General features: G+C 39.7%; 1 protein-coding gene across 1 annotated transcript; it reads right to left on the reverse strand.

Moving 5' to 3' along the window:
* Positions 1 to 8,641: 8,641 nt before the first annotated feature.
* On the reverse strand, positions 8,642 to 10,714 carry LOC113046536 (uncharacterized). The gene is made up of 6 exons (XM_026207347.1): positions 10,240 to 10,714; positions 10,074 to 10,142; positions 9,884 to 9,946; positions 9,625 to 9,786; positions 9,320 to 9,526; positions 8,642 to 9,246 (listed from the first exon to the last, which is right to left on the reverse strand). Exons 1-6 carry the CDS (start codon positions 10,394 to 10,396, stop codon positions 8,642 to 8,644), a joined length of 1,263 nt encoding a protein of 420 aa, XP_026063132.1. The 5' UTR covers positions 10,397 to 10,714.
* Between the last annotated feature and the right edge of the window lie 4,504 nt (positions 10,715 to 15,218).

Below are 15,218 nucleotides of genomic sequence, written 5' to 3' on the forward strand. Positions count from 1 at the left end.
AAACGTGGATTTAGTATTGCAAGACCACATCTTAAATCAGCTGCAAAAAACATACTAAGCGATGTTGTTAGCAATACCCTAACACACTCCTTTAACAATAACAATGCTCAAGACGGATCGGGGCTAATGGTGATGTCTCGCAAAAGAACGTCCAGGCCACCGGGGTCCAGAAGGAGTGGTCAAACACAGAAGAAAAGAAAACGTATCCCTAAGAAGACCTCAGTCGCAAAACGCAAGCGCAAGGAAACAGCAAAACGTGTAACAACCGCAAAGCCGAAGAAATCTGTCAAAACAATTTTCTAGATCATGGCATTACTACATAACATGTCGGAAGAATGCATTAAATCTGAACTCGATCTGTTCACAGTGCCTCTGACACAAACTGCTGTTGAAAAAAACACCTATATAGAGATACCGCCATTATCAGCGATTTCGGACACATCGCCTTTGGAGTTTTTTATTGCAGGAAATGGGGCAGATTATATCGACTTAAACAATGTTTTATTATTTTTGAGGGTCAAAATCACTAATCCTGATGGTACAGATATCGCAGATGGAGCACCAGTGGGCCTTATCAACTATGCAGGGGCAACAATATTTTCACAGGTTGACGTGTCACTGGGGGACCGTTTGATATCACAGAGCACAAACACCCATGCTTATCGCTGTCTTATTGAGTGCCTTTTAAATTATGATAAACATACCCTGGAAAAACTTTTCTCCGCCGGGTTGTTCTATAAAGATACAGCAGGCCACATGGACGCTGCGGACCCTGCAGGAGGAAATCACGGTCTGACAAAGAGAGCGGCCTTTACCAACGCTAGTAATGTTGTCGAGCTACTAGCACCCATTCACAGCGATATCTTCTTTCAGGAAAAACTGATGCTCAATGGCGTCGACATTAAAATTCGTATGACACGGGGTAAAGATGAATTCTGTCTGATGAGGAACGATGCTATCGCCTACAAGCTAAACATCCTGTCAGCCTCGCTATTTGTGAAAAAAGTTAGCGTCTCACCCGCCGTGAGGCTAGGGCACGCACAAGCGCTGCTCTCAACCACCGCCAAGTACCCTATCGACCGCGTTTGTGTGAAAAACTTTTCAATCCCTCCAGGCTCACGAGTCTGCAATCAAGAAAACTTATTCTTAGGAACTCTTCCAAAATCTATTGTTCTAGCCATGGTTGACAATGATGCCTTTACAGGATCGTATAATAAAAACCCATTTGCCTTTAAAAATTATGATTTAGAATTTTTATCTATTTATCTGGACGGTCAGCAATTCCCTGCAAAGCCTCTGCAACCTGATTATGGGAGCGGTTCTGCAGTGCGTGAATTCTACCAAATAGCCTTGGCTTCCGGTAAACATCTCAAAAACCAAGCACTGTCTATTGATAGAGAGGACTTTTTGCACGGTTACACCCTCTACGCATTCAATCTCACGCCTGACGAGGGTTGTGGACAACACGTCTCGCTTATCAAGTCGGGGAATATTAGACTTGAAGCACGGTTCAGACAGCCTCTACCCCACACAATTAACCTTATTGTCTATTCTATTTTTGACAGTGTCATTGAAGTGTCAAACCGCCGTCAGATCTTGGTTGATTACTATTAATACATAATAATGAACACGATCCAGCTTACGGCTATCATGGACAAGATTTCATGCAACACCCATTTCCTCGGTGTGCTCCCATGCGACTACTTACCACAAACACCTTTAAGAAAATTACCGTCATCGGTTATTTTTAACACACATGTTTCTCGCCTCCCTGGTGAACACTGGCTTGCCATCCACATAAGCGAGGACGGCGTTGGATATTTCTTCGATAGCTTTGGAAATAAATATGACTATCCCAGTTTTCCACTAATAATCAGTGATTTTTTAAAACTGAATTCTAGAGTGGTACAATATTCCTCTGTGCAGGTCCAGGATTTTTCATCAGATACCTGCGGACAGCATTGTGTGTTCTTTCTCTATCACATGGCAAGGGGTCGTGATTATGATTATGTGTTAAAGTTATATAGTGACGATTTGATTAAAAACGACAAACGTGTGTCTGCTTTTGTAAAAAAACTAAAACAATCTCAATGTAATGAAAATGTTTTCAAGTGTGTTCAGTGTGTGCAAACGGGTGAAATGTTCATGTCAAGTGTTTAATATTTCACAATAATAAAAAACAAAATAGAAAATTCTTGTTATAACTCTTTATTTTACACACACACACACACACACACAACAATATCAATAACATGGTGAATAAAAAAATGAGAACGCAGTCTCTAAAAAAAAATAAATAAATAAAAAACTCAGAGATTAAAAATGTAACCATTTGCTACGATCAGGGTCAAATACACCAGTGGGGGATTTAAATACACCATCTTGTGGATAATTTAACTGTCCTGATGTGGTACTTTGGTCTACCTCACGTTTTTTACGTTTTTTAGAAGATTTGGTTATTGGAGGTGTCGATTTGGTTTTAAAAGAGTTAATCGTATGTCTAACATAGTGATTAGGGACCGTTGAATAAGGCATGTTTAAACAGGCAAATGCCTCCAGAAACTCATTCCACCCAGCAGGTCTCCGTTCGTCAAGAATCTTTTGCGGTGCCATGACACTTTTAACTAAATCCAGCATGTGTGAACCAGGGATGGTTTTACCTTTAAATACAAACTCTCCCGACGCTGTCCAAGAAGCAATATCTTTGTTTTTAGACATTTTATCCAAAATGTAGCGAACGTTTTTTTCATTCCTCTGTGGGACATTCTTCAAAACATCATCTGCAATAACATCTAAAACATACTGGGTGTTCATACCCGTAGACTCCGCAGGTTCTTCTTCTTTCTCAGCTTGTGCAGTTGATGGAAGTGATAATGTTAGTGTGCTGGTCTCGCTGTCTGCCAGCTTGGATAATGTTAAAAACCTCTGCAATACAGATGTATACATCTTTGCCTTTTCATATGGTTCCAGATCATTCCTGTGCAAAATATCCCTCATGGTCATATCCAGATCGTTCTCCACTACCTGATGTATAGATTCACGTGTGGTACCTGCCTTTAGTTTATCCAGCTGTCTTTGTGGAACCAGGTACATCTTCTCAGCATGTTCCATCCCTGACATTATTTATTAGATGCGATCAAACTGGTTATGAAAGGGACCGCAACACTTAAAAGTGGAAGAAGAAACCCGCCTTGTTGGTTAATCAACCGTCTCTTTCTTTTGACTCCGACTTTCTTATCTGCAACAAATTTGATTTCAGTTCTTTTTCTTTTCAGCTTCTGGTGTTGCTGCTGTGTGAGCGGGATATTACCGTGGAGAACATTAAGAGCTAATTCACACAAACATAAAATGAACTCATCTGTGGCTGCCTGTAAAATAACACGTCTTTGTTTGGGTGTTGCTTTTAATAACAGCTTTAAAAGAGAGTGGTTTCTTAAAAGTCTCCCAGACATCTTTTTTTCACTCTAATCAGTTACGTTTTTTTTTTTTCTGGAGGTATACAACAGGATGTTGTGAAAGTAATGCAGTTCTGAGACGATACTGTTCGGGGGTCTTTGCTTTATAATCAATCAAAAGGTAACCGTAGGGGGAGCCAGTAGCATCTTCATAACACTCCATGAAAAACTTTGAGTTGTTTGGGTACATCTGTTTAGCTAAAATACTAATCTGTGCAGCGTCTCTCGAATTCCTGAAGACAACCAGATAATTTGTGTTCAAATTAATAGTTCTGCTGGATTTACCTTGAAAAAATAAATTCTGTAGAATGTAAATAACATTCAGATTTTTATGATGTACATAGACTGTAAAAAGTTTCTCAATCTGCTTGTTATTGGAAGCATCCTGCATAAAATCGTCAATTATGACGAGGGATGTTTTATTGACAGGAAACAAAACATCATCATCCAAAGTTTGTGGAATTCCTTCTATAAATTTAATATTGTTATCATACATATTCAACAAATCATCATACAAAGGTTGCCATACAGAATAAATGAAAACAATATTGTCAATTTTTTTAGAAATCAACTTTCCTGCATTTTGCAACAACATTTTTACAAAAAAGGTTTTACCACTGTTGCTTGGGCCTGCTATAACCAATGAAAAAGGACATTGGAGTCGAATGTCAAACCCTTCTGTGTCATGTACACCCCCACCAAAAACGTTGTCAGAAGCCATATGGAAGTGTAGTGAAGTCAGGGAGCAGTACACGCTTATCGTACACAACTCTGAATTTCTTTACAAATGACTTATTGTGTAACGTCAAATCCTTTTTATCCCTCACAATAGTGTCGTTGTGTGCAAGAATATGACGGCTATCACCCCTCCCCTTCACATAATGCTTAACAAGTCCAATCATTGAATCTAATGTGATGGCTTCGGAGTTTAAAGCGTTAAGTGTTATGCCTTTCACTTTCATACAAACCTTACCCATAGCGGTGACAAAACCATAACTTTTCGGGCCAGTGCTGGTAAAGAGGGTAATATGATCGCCGGGCCCGACTTCATCAGTAAGATCACCGAGATATGGACCTAGTGGCGGTTCATATTCACCTTCTCTGGTTGTAAAAACAACACTGTCGGTATCGCAATAAAGCAACCTATCACCCAGCCTGTCCATAAGCTCATAGAGTTCTAAACGCGCATGGGCAGTTGTAAAAGCACCAATAAAGACATTGACATCGCGAGTCTGGGAGGCTTTCCACTGTACAATTGCCGCAGTGTCTGACACAAATGAGAAATGTCTGATGTCGTACTCTGCACTAAAAATGTGTCGTGCAAATTGTTCCGGATCTGTAAGTATTTCAGTTTTAGGTAAACCCTCACGAAGGCAGAACCGCCCCCAGAGTGAGTTTAAGACCAATTTCATTATCGATCTACGCGCAGGGTTCGGTTCAATCTTGTCCACATTCAACTGAATCCCTTCTTTCTCAAAGTAATCTCTGATATAAGATTCTTTGTCTGCATCGGTCACCACATCTTTTGGAAACCCTGAGCTCTCCTGTTTGAACTGTAAAAATGTTTTAACATAATCACGGAACAGTGTATCTGATCGTTGGGGAAAATGCCATACCTCATCCAAATTTACCACAACATAGCCTTTTTCAATAGCTTTTAGCACTTCAATGCTTACCCAGCAACCACTGATGGCTCTTTCCTCATCTGTGTGCATACATGGTAGTGTCTGGTTCTGTTGTTCTGCACACAACCTGCAGAGCGGGAAAGTTAATTTTTTGTTTGCGCGGTAGGGTAGTACAGGGTGAAGCAGCTTTCGAGGTGGTAGTACTGTAGCCTTAACAAGGCCGTAATAATTTTCAAGATTATCAAAATCTTTGAAAATTATTTGGGGGTGACCTATCGGGAAGCACTTTGTGGCCTGACAAAACGGGTAGAGACTTGTGAAATCCACATACCGTATGACCTCACCCTCTGTTGTCTTGTGATACAACTTGAATGAATTTGTTCTACCGCCGTACAAACTTTCGCGGGGTTTCAATCTCTCAGAATGTTTATAGACGGACATGAACGCAATCACATCGGCATCAGATTGTTTAGCATGGGTCCAGCTACACTCCCACTGAATCTCGGTATGAAGATTGTATGCATTCTGTAAAATTTCAATCTTGTCATCAAACTGTCTTTTGAGAAGACCGTAAGGTACCTTCAATAATGGATTTAAATCATTGGGGTTATAACATTGTTCACAACCGTGAAAAAAACACCCTGCAAACTCTAATGTTTTTTTATTTGTGCCATCGATATAAAAACCGTCTACATAATACTTGCCGAATGACACCTCGCCGTAGTTTAGAGCGTGTTGAACAACCACTGAACGTGATTTGCTGATATATTCAAGCCATTCAATTGATACGTTCGAGTATGTTTTGTTCTGATTGATATATGCGCTGTTGTGTGTCAGTGCTATTGTGTCTTTTGGGAGATAGTGTGTTTTATAGATAGCCATGCAGGTGGATGCCAGAGTGGTGTAATTAAAAGGGTCCAGCCCTGTACACAGAATGAATTCATCACGGTACTTCATACATACATCCCTCAGCAGAACGACATCATTTTTTCCATAAATTGCTAGTTCTTTTTTAAAATCAAACACTTGGTCGGAGATAGTACTATACCATGCATCGAACTCCATTCTGTCTTTGTTTGACATAGTCGTATATCCGTAAAACTCTTTAGCAGGGTATGGTCCGACATATGAATCATTTTCAACACGGTTGAAGTGATGTGGGAAATAACCCTTCACAGAGTTGGTCAGATTAAAAGCAGCAGGCGTGTTGGCTAGACGCATGGGTATAAAACTGTAACTATCGATAAATCTCTGTTTGAATGCCTCGTCATACATATGGATTAGACGACACCCTTGCATTGTAATTTTAGGAGGGATCCCCATCTTAGTGAAGTATTCCAAAAGAATGAAATTATCAAATCCAGATGCATTATGTGCAATCCATGTGTAATTATTATAACGAGGCTGTCTGAATTTCTTAATGAGACGATCTACACAATCAGAACCTTCGGACGAAAATTCTTCTCCCTCAAACGTGATCGCATATACAAAAACTGCAAAATGTCTGTTATTTTCATAACGAGTTTCGAAATCAAAAAAAATGTAGCGATTATTTGGCTCCTTCACCTTAACCGGTTGAATAAAACACTGATGCACACCGTCGGTAACCAAAACCTCACTACAGTGAACACAGCAATCCGCTGGACATTTGTGTGGCTTGGGGTTGACGCCACTGACGTGGTAACGTTTATTACATTTACCACAATATTTGGTAACGTCGCACTGTGCAAATTTCTGACCTAGAGGTGGTTTTTTATGCTTCTGAAAACAATAGTCTGACCTACAGTACCTCAAACAGTCACCGCAGTGTTTTGTTTTTTTGGGGTAAAGATGACATTCAGAATCGTTGCAAACATCACAAGTGTATTGACATCTGTGATCTCGCTGTGCTGTAAACCCTTGATAGCAATACTCACACACGTATGGTGTGCCTACGAACCCCTTCAGATTTTTAATCATAAAATAATGATTGTCGTGCAGGTACAAAAACACTGTTTTAGGATGCGGTACATCTGTGTTTGCATATTTCTCCAGCTTTCCTGTATTCGTTCTATAGAAGACCACTATTTTAATATTCAACATACGTTCAAACTGGGCAATATCCTTAAGTGATATCATATGCTGATCGGTGTATCCTGCAGACTCCTGCAATGCTGATGCTACGGACACTAACTCAGTGTGTGGTTTCTGAGGGTTAAGAAAGTGTGCTAAGCAGATTGCAAAACAAAGATTGTTTTCCCCTGCAATGTTTGAGGGGACGAACAAATTAAGTCTGTTCTTATCAATCACCTGATTGTGGGCTAGTTCCCTTAATTTTCGTCGAGCACCTCCTTGTTTACTTCTTGCTATAGACACTTTTAAATTTAAACACTCATCAAACTGTACATCTGTGTTGCTTTGCATGATTTTTTCAAGATCACTGATGAAGAGATCGACACTGTAATCATTGTTAGCTGACAAGAGTGTATTAACATCAGATGTCAAGCTAGGACCACTCAAAGTGATGTTAATTAAACTACCATCTCCACCTAATAATCTGGAAAACGCCACTATTTCGGAAAACGCGTCATGTAAAAACACAGTGTAGTCTGATAGACGTGTAGAAGATATTTCCCTTAGATTTATAAGCCTGCGGATTTCCAAACCATTGAATCGCCCTCGTGGTACTACAGAGTATCCGGCCACATCGCCACCCGCTCTTACAAGTGTTTCTATTTCAGCTTGAGTGAGACCCATGCAGGGGTCTGTTAGGTCAAGTGTGTGATGTGACCTGGTACCTGCTCCCTCACCTAGCTGTTGAGAATTTAAAAACTGTTCAAAAATTGGATATGGTCGTGGTTCTGGCACCTCATCTGGCTGTTGAGAATTTAAAAACTGTTCAAAATCAAAAACTGGTTCGGGGGCTTCGTCTAGCTGTTGAGAGTTTAAAAACTGTTCAAAATCAAAAACAGGCTCTGACAGTTCGTCTAGCTGTTGAGAGTTTAAAAACTGTTCAAAATCAAAAACTGGTTCGGGGGCTTCGTCTAGCTGTTGAGAGTTTAAAAACTGTTCAAAATCAAAAACTGGTTCGGGGGCTTCGTCTAGCTGTTGAGAGTTTAAAAACTGTTCAAAATCAAAAACTGGTTCTGACACTTCGTCTAGCTGTTGAGAGTTTAAAAACTGTTCAAAATCAAAAACCGGTTCTGGAGGAGGCTCTGCCCTTGATTGTACCCTGTTTATTAATTTTAACAATTTAGACGGCTTGTGTTTTTTCATCTCATCAACAGTCTGTATGAGCCTGAGTAGCTTTTCTGTGGTGTTTTGTTGATTTTGGAAATTATCATCCCTATTGCCCCTTAACGGTGGATCTTGTTCACCATCACATGACTCCCGACAACGTTTTGCAGCCATTTCTAACACTAATTTATTTAAAAATATTCACAAAATACACACCACACAACTAAACGTAGAAGAAGGAAAAAATCTAATCATAAAACCACATCTATGCACACTTGTGACAAAAATAATACACACTTAGAAAAAAAAAAAACTGGGTAAAGAAAATAGGACTCACCAATACAGTTATTTAAAAAGATCCAGCAGTTCAGTTAACAGCGTTACAGTCATTTCCTGATCACAGGCCGCCTTAGCATGTGCACCATCATGACGTTTTAGTAACGCAACAATATGTTTAAGGATGATCCCGTGTTTCTGCTGCTCCTTAACAACAGTGTCCAAAACAGCTTTGTTTGCGTCGTTCTGCTGTTTATGACGTGCTTGGTCCTCTATAATTCTTTCTTGGTTCTTGGCTACTGTGTCCAAAAGGGCTTTGTTCGCGTCGTTCTGCTGTTTATGATGTTCTTGGTTCTTGGCAACAGTGTCCAAAATGGCTTTGTTTGCGTCGTTCTGCTGTTTATGACGTGCTTGGTCCTCTATAATTCTTTCTTGGTTCTTGACAATAGTGTTCAAAATGTCATTGTTTGTGTCGTTCAGCTGCTGGTTCTTGTATTCCTCCTGGTTTGAAGGAAGCTTGTCTGCATCATCATCATCTGAATCTGCGACGTTTTCAACAGTGTCTGTGGGTTGATTTAAATTCTTCTCCTGATCCACATTAGATTGGACGTTCATATCGCATCCATCCCATGCTTGAGCAAAATGCTCGTCCCAGAGCTCCTTGTCTTCTGGTTCTGTACAATATTGATAATAATTAATACCGATAGTAGTAATAATAATAATTTAATTTAATTCCTCTATACTCACGAGTTGATTGTCTCGGACGTTTTCGCTCGGGGGTGTTAGGTATCACGTCGATCTCACAAGGGTCTACAGTCTTTTGTCTATCGGGCTGAACCGGGAGAGCAGTCACATTCTGGTGTTCATGGTGTGATCTTGATTTTACCCACGGTCTTCTAACACCTGCATCAGCAACTGCTTGAGGTATACTGTTTGCAAAACTCCCCGTACAATCTAGAGTGGAAAGAACAAACATTTTTTTTTTTTTTTTTTTTTTTCATGGATGTGATACAAATATATTCTAAATAATAATACAAATGATTAATACATACCAACAGGTGTAGAATTAGTAGATATTTGCGGTGGTGAATGGATCTGCGCGGTCACAACCACTCTTCTTCCTAATGGTGTTCCGTGTCTAGCACTGTTTGCTGTTTCATGTCGTTCCGCAGTTGTAACGGACGGGTACCGGTTAACAAGTTGTCTTAAACAAGCTGGCACAGACACAAAGTTTTATTTAGTCTTTTTTCTTCTGACATTGTAAGATAAATCTTTAATAGATCTATATATTGATTAAAAATAAAAACCCACAGAGCGATCCCCTGTTTTCTCTCGCGACTCGGCCCCTCACCGTACTAATCGACTGTGCGCTCGCTGTTTGTATGAATGAGAAAGGGGAAAAGAAAAAGAAAAAAAAAAACGATCATAAACGTCAATCCTGCCACAAGTACAGTTTTATTTTATTTTTTACAACATAATATAAATTATTAACAGAACTTACCGGGCGCGGGTGTGATGTCAGTCCTAACCCCCGGTACCTCGTACGCAACGTTAGGCTGTGGAGGGCGTGCTGTCGGTGGGGGATAATGAAAAAAGAACGATCATAAACACGCATTCGTTATACATAACGGTTTTTAATAAATAAAGAAACAATCGTTCAAACATACCGCCCGCGTTCAGTGCTTTGATTTCGTTCACAATCGTCTCATAACCGTTGCTCTGTGCACAGAACATCAAATTGCCTGTCAAGTAATGGGATGACTCGTGATCACACATAAACAAATTTGATTTAAAATGGCTGTTAATGAAAACTAGACTTACCATTAGGAGAGCCAGACATTTTTAAAAATGTTTTCGTACTTTTAAGACGTAGCAAAAAAAAAACTGTTTTAGCCGCTGAAGAAAGCTTCAGCTTCTGTGGCGTTAGCTTTTGTACACGCGAAAAACAGTCGCGAAAAAGAGGCGTGTCACATGGCGCCACAGCAGCCTCAAAGGAAGCAATGTAGGTGTGAGCAACAACCTAACGTAAAAACCACTCTGTATGTTTTAAGAAACGAATGGAGACTATTTTTTATATAGAAAATAGTATCACCTATTTTAAATATCAACATGCATTTGTGTGTGTGTGTGTGTGTGTGTGTGTGTGTGTGTGTGTGCATGCGAGCGTGTGTGTGTGTGTGTGTGTGTGTTTAAAGTCGGTTTTAAAATTAGCGTGAGATTTCAACTCCTTTTACACATCACATATTATGGATAGTATTTTCTTAAAATTAAGGAATGCTTGTTTGATTTTATTAATTTCAGATAACATTCAATTATTTATCTCTTCAGCGACTTGGTTAGTTGATGATTTAGATAATGGTCTCTCTCACTCTTTGAAATTCTCACCTGGAAAGACACCAGACATCGTCCTCGTTTTCAAATGTGTTTGTAGACGGGGGGCATGTGGCCTGTCGGTGCCTAGGTATCAGCACCATATAGAGCAAACAAACATTGATCTTGCCAAGACATCAAAACCCTCACTTTTGCACAGCCATTTCCCCCCCCCCCCAGGAAAAACCCAGACACCTCCCCACTGTCTCTAGGTGTGAACAACAGGACTTCACAGAAATCCCCCCACTGCTCTGGTTACAGATACAACCATCATAAGAAACCCCCCCCCCCACTGCTCTGGTTACAGATACAACCATCATAAGAAACCCCCCACCACTGCTCTGGTTACAGATACAACCATCATAAGAAACCCCCCACCACTGCTCTGGTTACAGATACAACCATCATATATTCAGTAATAAACACAACACAAGTCAAATCTGAGATCTCTTTGATCTTTTGATTTACACACCTCTGCCATGTCAATCAAGGGTCACAGGACCCAGTGGCATGGCAACCGCTTTGACTGACAGGCCATATAGTCATAAATCAATCCAAACTGACCATGCACACTTCTGACTACCTGTCAATCTACACGGACTGTACGGCCATAAATCAGGCCATAAATCAGGGTAATAAATCATCAAGACTTGAGATAAAGTGTATGATAGGACTACTCAGATCATTTGTAACTCTAAGGAGAGCAGTTTCAGTACTATGATACGGTCTAAATCCTGACTGGAAATCCTCAAATATACCATTTTTCTCTAAGAAGGAATGTAATTGTGAGGATACCACCTTTTCTAGTATCTTGGACAAAAAAGGGAGATTCGAGATTGGTCTATAATTAACAAGTTCTCTGGGGTCAAGTTGTGGCTTTTTTATGAGAGGCTTAATAACAGCCAGTTTGAAGGTTTTGGGGACATATCCTAATGACAATGAGGAATTAATAATAGTCAGAAGAGGACCTATGACTTCTCATGGACACTGTGTGAGGCACCATCAATGTCAGATCAGAGTAACCTACGAATTCTCTAGAAGCCATCACGGCCTGTTCAGCAGCTGCCACCGCCCTCAAACAGTGTGGCAGGCCTGCTGCAACTGGGTCTAATTTGCTGGAAAAATATGTCACAGGTCTCAATTTGTCTCTATGATGCTGCAACAATACAGAAGTCATAAATCTCAGAAGTCATACATTTTTCTCATCAACCATCTGAACAAAGGGTTCAGAAGTGCCTCTTTCGCTTTCTCTGTCCACTCAATCCTGTCACACAAATTCAAAATTTCAATTCAAACTCAAAAATTGCAGAATTTGTAATAGATGTTCTACAATCGGAACACATCCCCAAAAATGAAAGCATTTGTTTCTTTGTCAGTGGTTTTGGGACCTCTTTTATAGCTTTAACCCTTTTTCAGACAGTGATTTGCTATTTGGTGTTATTACATGCACCAGGAATGTAATCTGTTGTTTTACAAACTGCAGTTTTGTCAGACTGACTTTATGGCCCTCCTGAGCCAGATGCTTCAGGACAGTCACAGTGTCAGTCACACATGTAAGCTCATCAAGAGCACACAAGCAAAGATCATCCACATACTGTAACAGAGCTGTACCTGCTGTCAGGGTCAAAGGTTCCAAACTCCTTCTTAGGGCTTCGTTGTAACCTTTGCCCTCAAATGCAAATGCAAATCAGAATTGGCTGTATTTATCAACTGGCATGATAAAAAAATGCATTTGCCAAATCTACCACTGAGAAGAATGATGCATCTTGTGGCATTTGTGACAAAATTGTGTATGGATTTGGCACTGATGGAGCCATTTGCCTGACAGCAGCACTTACAGCCTGTAAATCCTGTACAAATCACCACTCTGTGGGCTAACCCTCATCCCTTATTTTTTATTTTTTACAGGAAAAATTGGAGTGCGAACTGGAGAATCATTGCATGGCACCATTATTCCATCTTTTAATAGTGACTCAAACACTGTTTTTATAGCAAGAATTGCCTCTAGTTTTAGAGGGTTATTGACGTTGACATGGTCTGAAATCAGATTTTGGGGTGACCACAACTGGTTCACATTCTTTAATTAAACCCACATCGTATTTGTGTTTTGCCCATAACTCTGATGGCACTTCTGTTAATGCTGGATGTATATCTGAGGCACAAATAAATGTCATACAATGATTCTCCCTTTTCCTTTTGTCAATGGGTACCACAACTCTCTCTACCTAGATTTAATGCTTGCACTTTGACATAAACACTCCCAGACTCTCACCTTTTCACCCCCTCCCCTATCTTCCTCTGTCTGTAACACAAACACAGCTTTTCACAAACAGTTCTAATCTGGGCCCTGTCTGCTGGCTTCGGAGAGCAATAAGTGAGGCACAGAATCTTCTGCCACTGAGTAAAGCTCTAGCTGTTTTTCTGTCAGACAAACTTAAACTGCACACACATTTTCTGTCTAAAACATTTTCTCAAAACGTAAAGTTTCTCCTTTTCCTCCCTCAAACCAGTCTTTTTCATTCTGGTCATCTCGCTGTATTAAAACATGTGATGTGCAATGCAATTTGTCAGGCAACATGATCTCTCTGTCAAATGGTTTTGTTTGATTTTTAGCCAGTTCACACATCATTCCAGCCAGCCCAAACAGAATTTCTGATGTGACATTCATATGCCCATTTTGGTTCTGCTTGCAGACAGCAAATCTGCTCTTTCTCTGCCACTCGGACACCCCCAGAGTCTGCAATCAGTGTCAAATTTAGTTTGCACAATAAATCTCTCCCAATCAAAGGCACTGGACATGCAGGGGTGTAGAGAAAATCATGTCTCAGCACCTCACCCCCTTCTGTTTACAATTCAGAGGCACTGTGAACCTTTCACAAATTATGTGCCCTGATGCAGAAATTGACGCATTAAGATTGCATTGTAAATCACATGGCTGTATAGCTATATATATATATATATATATATATATATATATATCAGCTAATAACTCAAACAATATCCCCTCTTCTAGCATAGGATATTTAGGCATTTTAATAAAGGCTTCACTCTTATACATTATCACACATTTATCAAGATGTTCATCAACAGAATCAGACATACACAAAGGCAAGCAAGCTTTTTTCTTCATTGCAGAGAGCAGAAAATACATCAGTGTATGTGTGTGTGTTTGTGGTTAGAACATTTTCACTTACCTGACTTGTGACCGTTGGTTGCTCGCCCTGGACCCCTCCTCTCTGCTCTCCGTCTCCCTCGCTTCAGTATGCTTCTGGATTTCGCCGGTTCTCCGGGCAATTCCTTGCCCAATGACCGTCCTTTTTGCACAGTCTGCATCTTGTACACTTGAATGTCGTATGTTAATCAGTCTTGCATATCTGACAACCCCATCTTTCAGAGTTTCTTTCAGTTTCATTTGGATATCTTCCTCCTCCTCTTTTCCATCTGCCCCCTTTCGATTGCTGGTTTCGCTGCACAGCAGTGCCGGCCCGAGCCTCTTGGGGGCCCTAAGCAGAATTTGATTTGGGGGCCCCCCTCCCACCACACGGAGTCACCTGTGCTTCAAGATTATTGACACAAATGTCACACTATAATGTTACATTACAAATGAATACAGTGAGGTTATGTATTAATACAAAATAAATAAATAAAAATCAATACTTAACATACTTCACTCTTAAACTTCTGAATACAAACTGTCACAAAACATGAAATAAATAATTTGCAAATGTCCAAATGCAAATATGCATTAAATGTGCAATCTTTTAAATGAAACCAAAATAGACAAACATTAATATAATAAAAAATATAATGCTACAAATAGTTAAAAAATTAAATAATGAAAGCTAACATAAGAACAGCTAGGATTCAACAATGACAACTGTACAACAATGACCTCAAAATTGTTCCTTGCTAGCTTTTCAGGATGCAAAGTCACTGATGACATCAGGACAGCAGGATTGAATTGTTGTGCCCCCCTTCCTCAAATATGATGACGGAAAATAAACACCTACTATAGGGGTGAAAATAGAACTTTAATATCAAATTAAAAAGTAAAAGAATAAATTGTATTATTTACTAATTACAATTGTACCATTCATCATTTACCTATGGCTATAACTTTATCATGACTAATTTATTTTTATAGTCTTAAGAATTCAGAAATCATGCAAAAAGGAAATTAAGCAGTTTTACTATGAAAAAACCATGGTTTATTTTTTGTAAGGGTTGTGATATGCATGTTTTTTGTTGAAGAAATTATATAGGCTGTGTCATCTAT

The sequence above is a fragment of the Carassius auratus genome, chromosome 28 (assembly GCF_003368295.1).
Source record: "Carassius auratus strain Wakin chromosome 28, ASM336829v1, whole genome shotgun sequence".
NCBI classification, from domain to species: domain Eukaryota; kingdom Metazoa; phylum Chordata; class Actinopteri; order Cypriniformes; family Cyprinidae; genus Carassius; species Carassius auratus.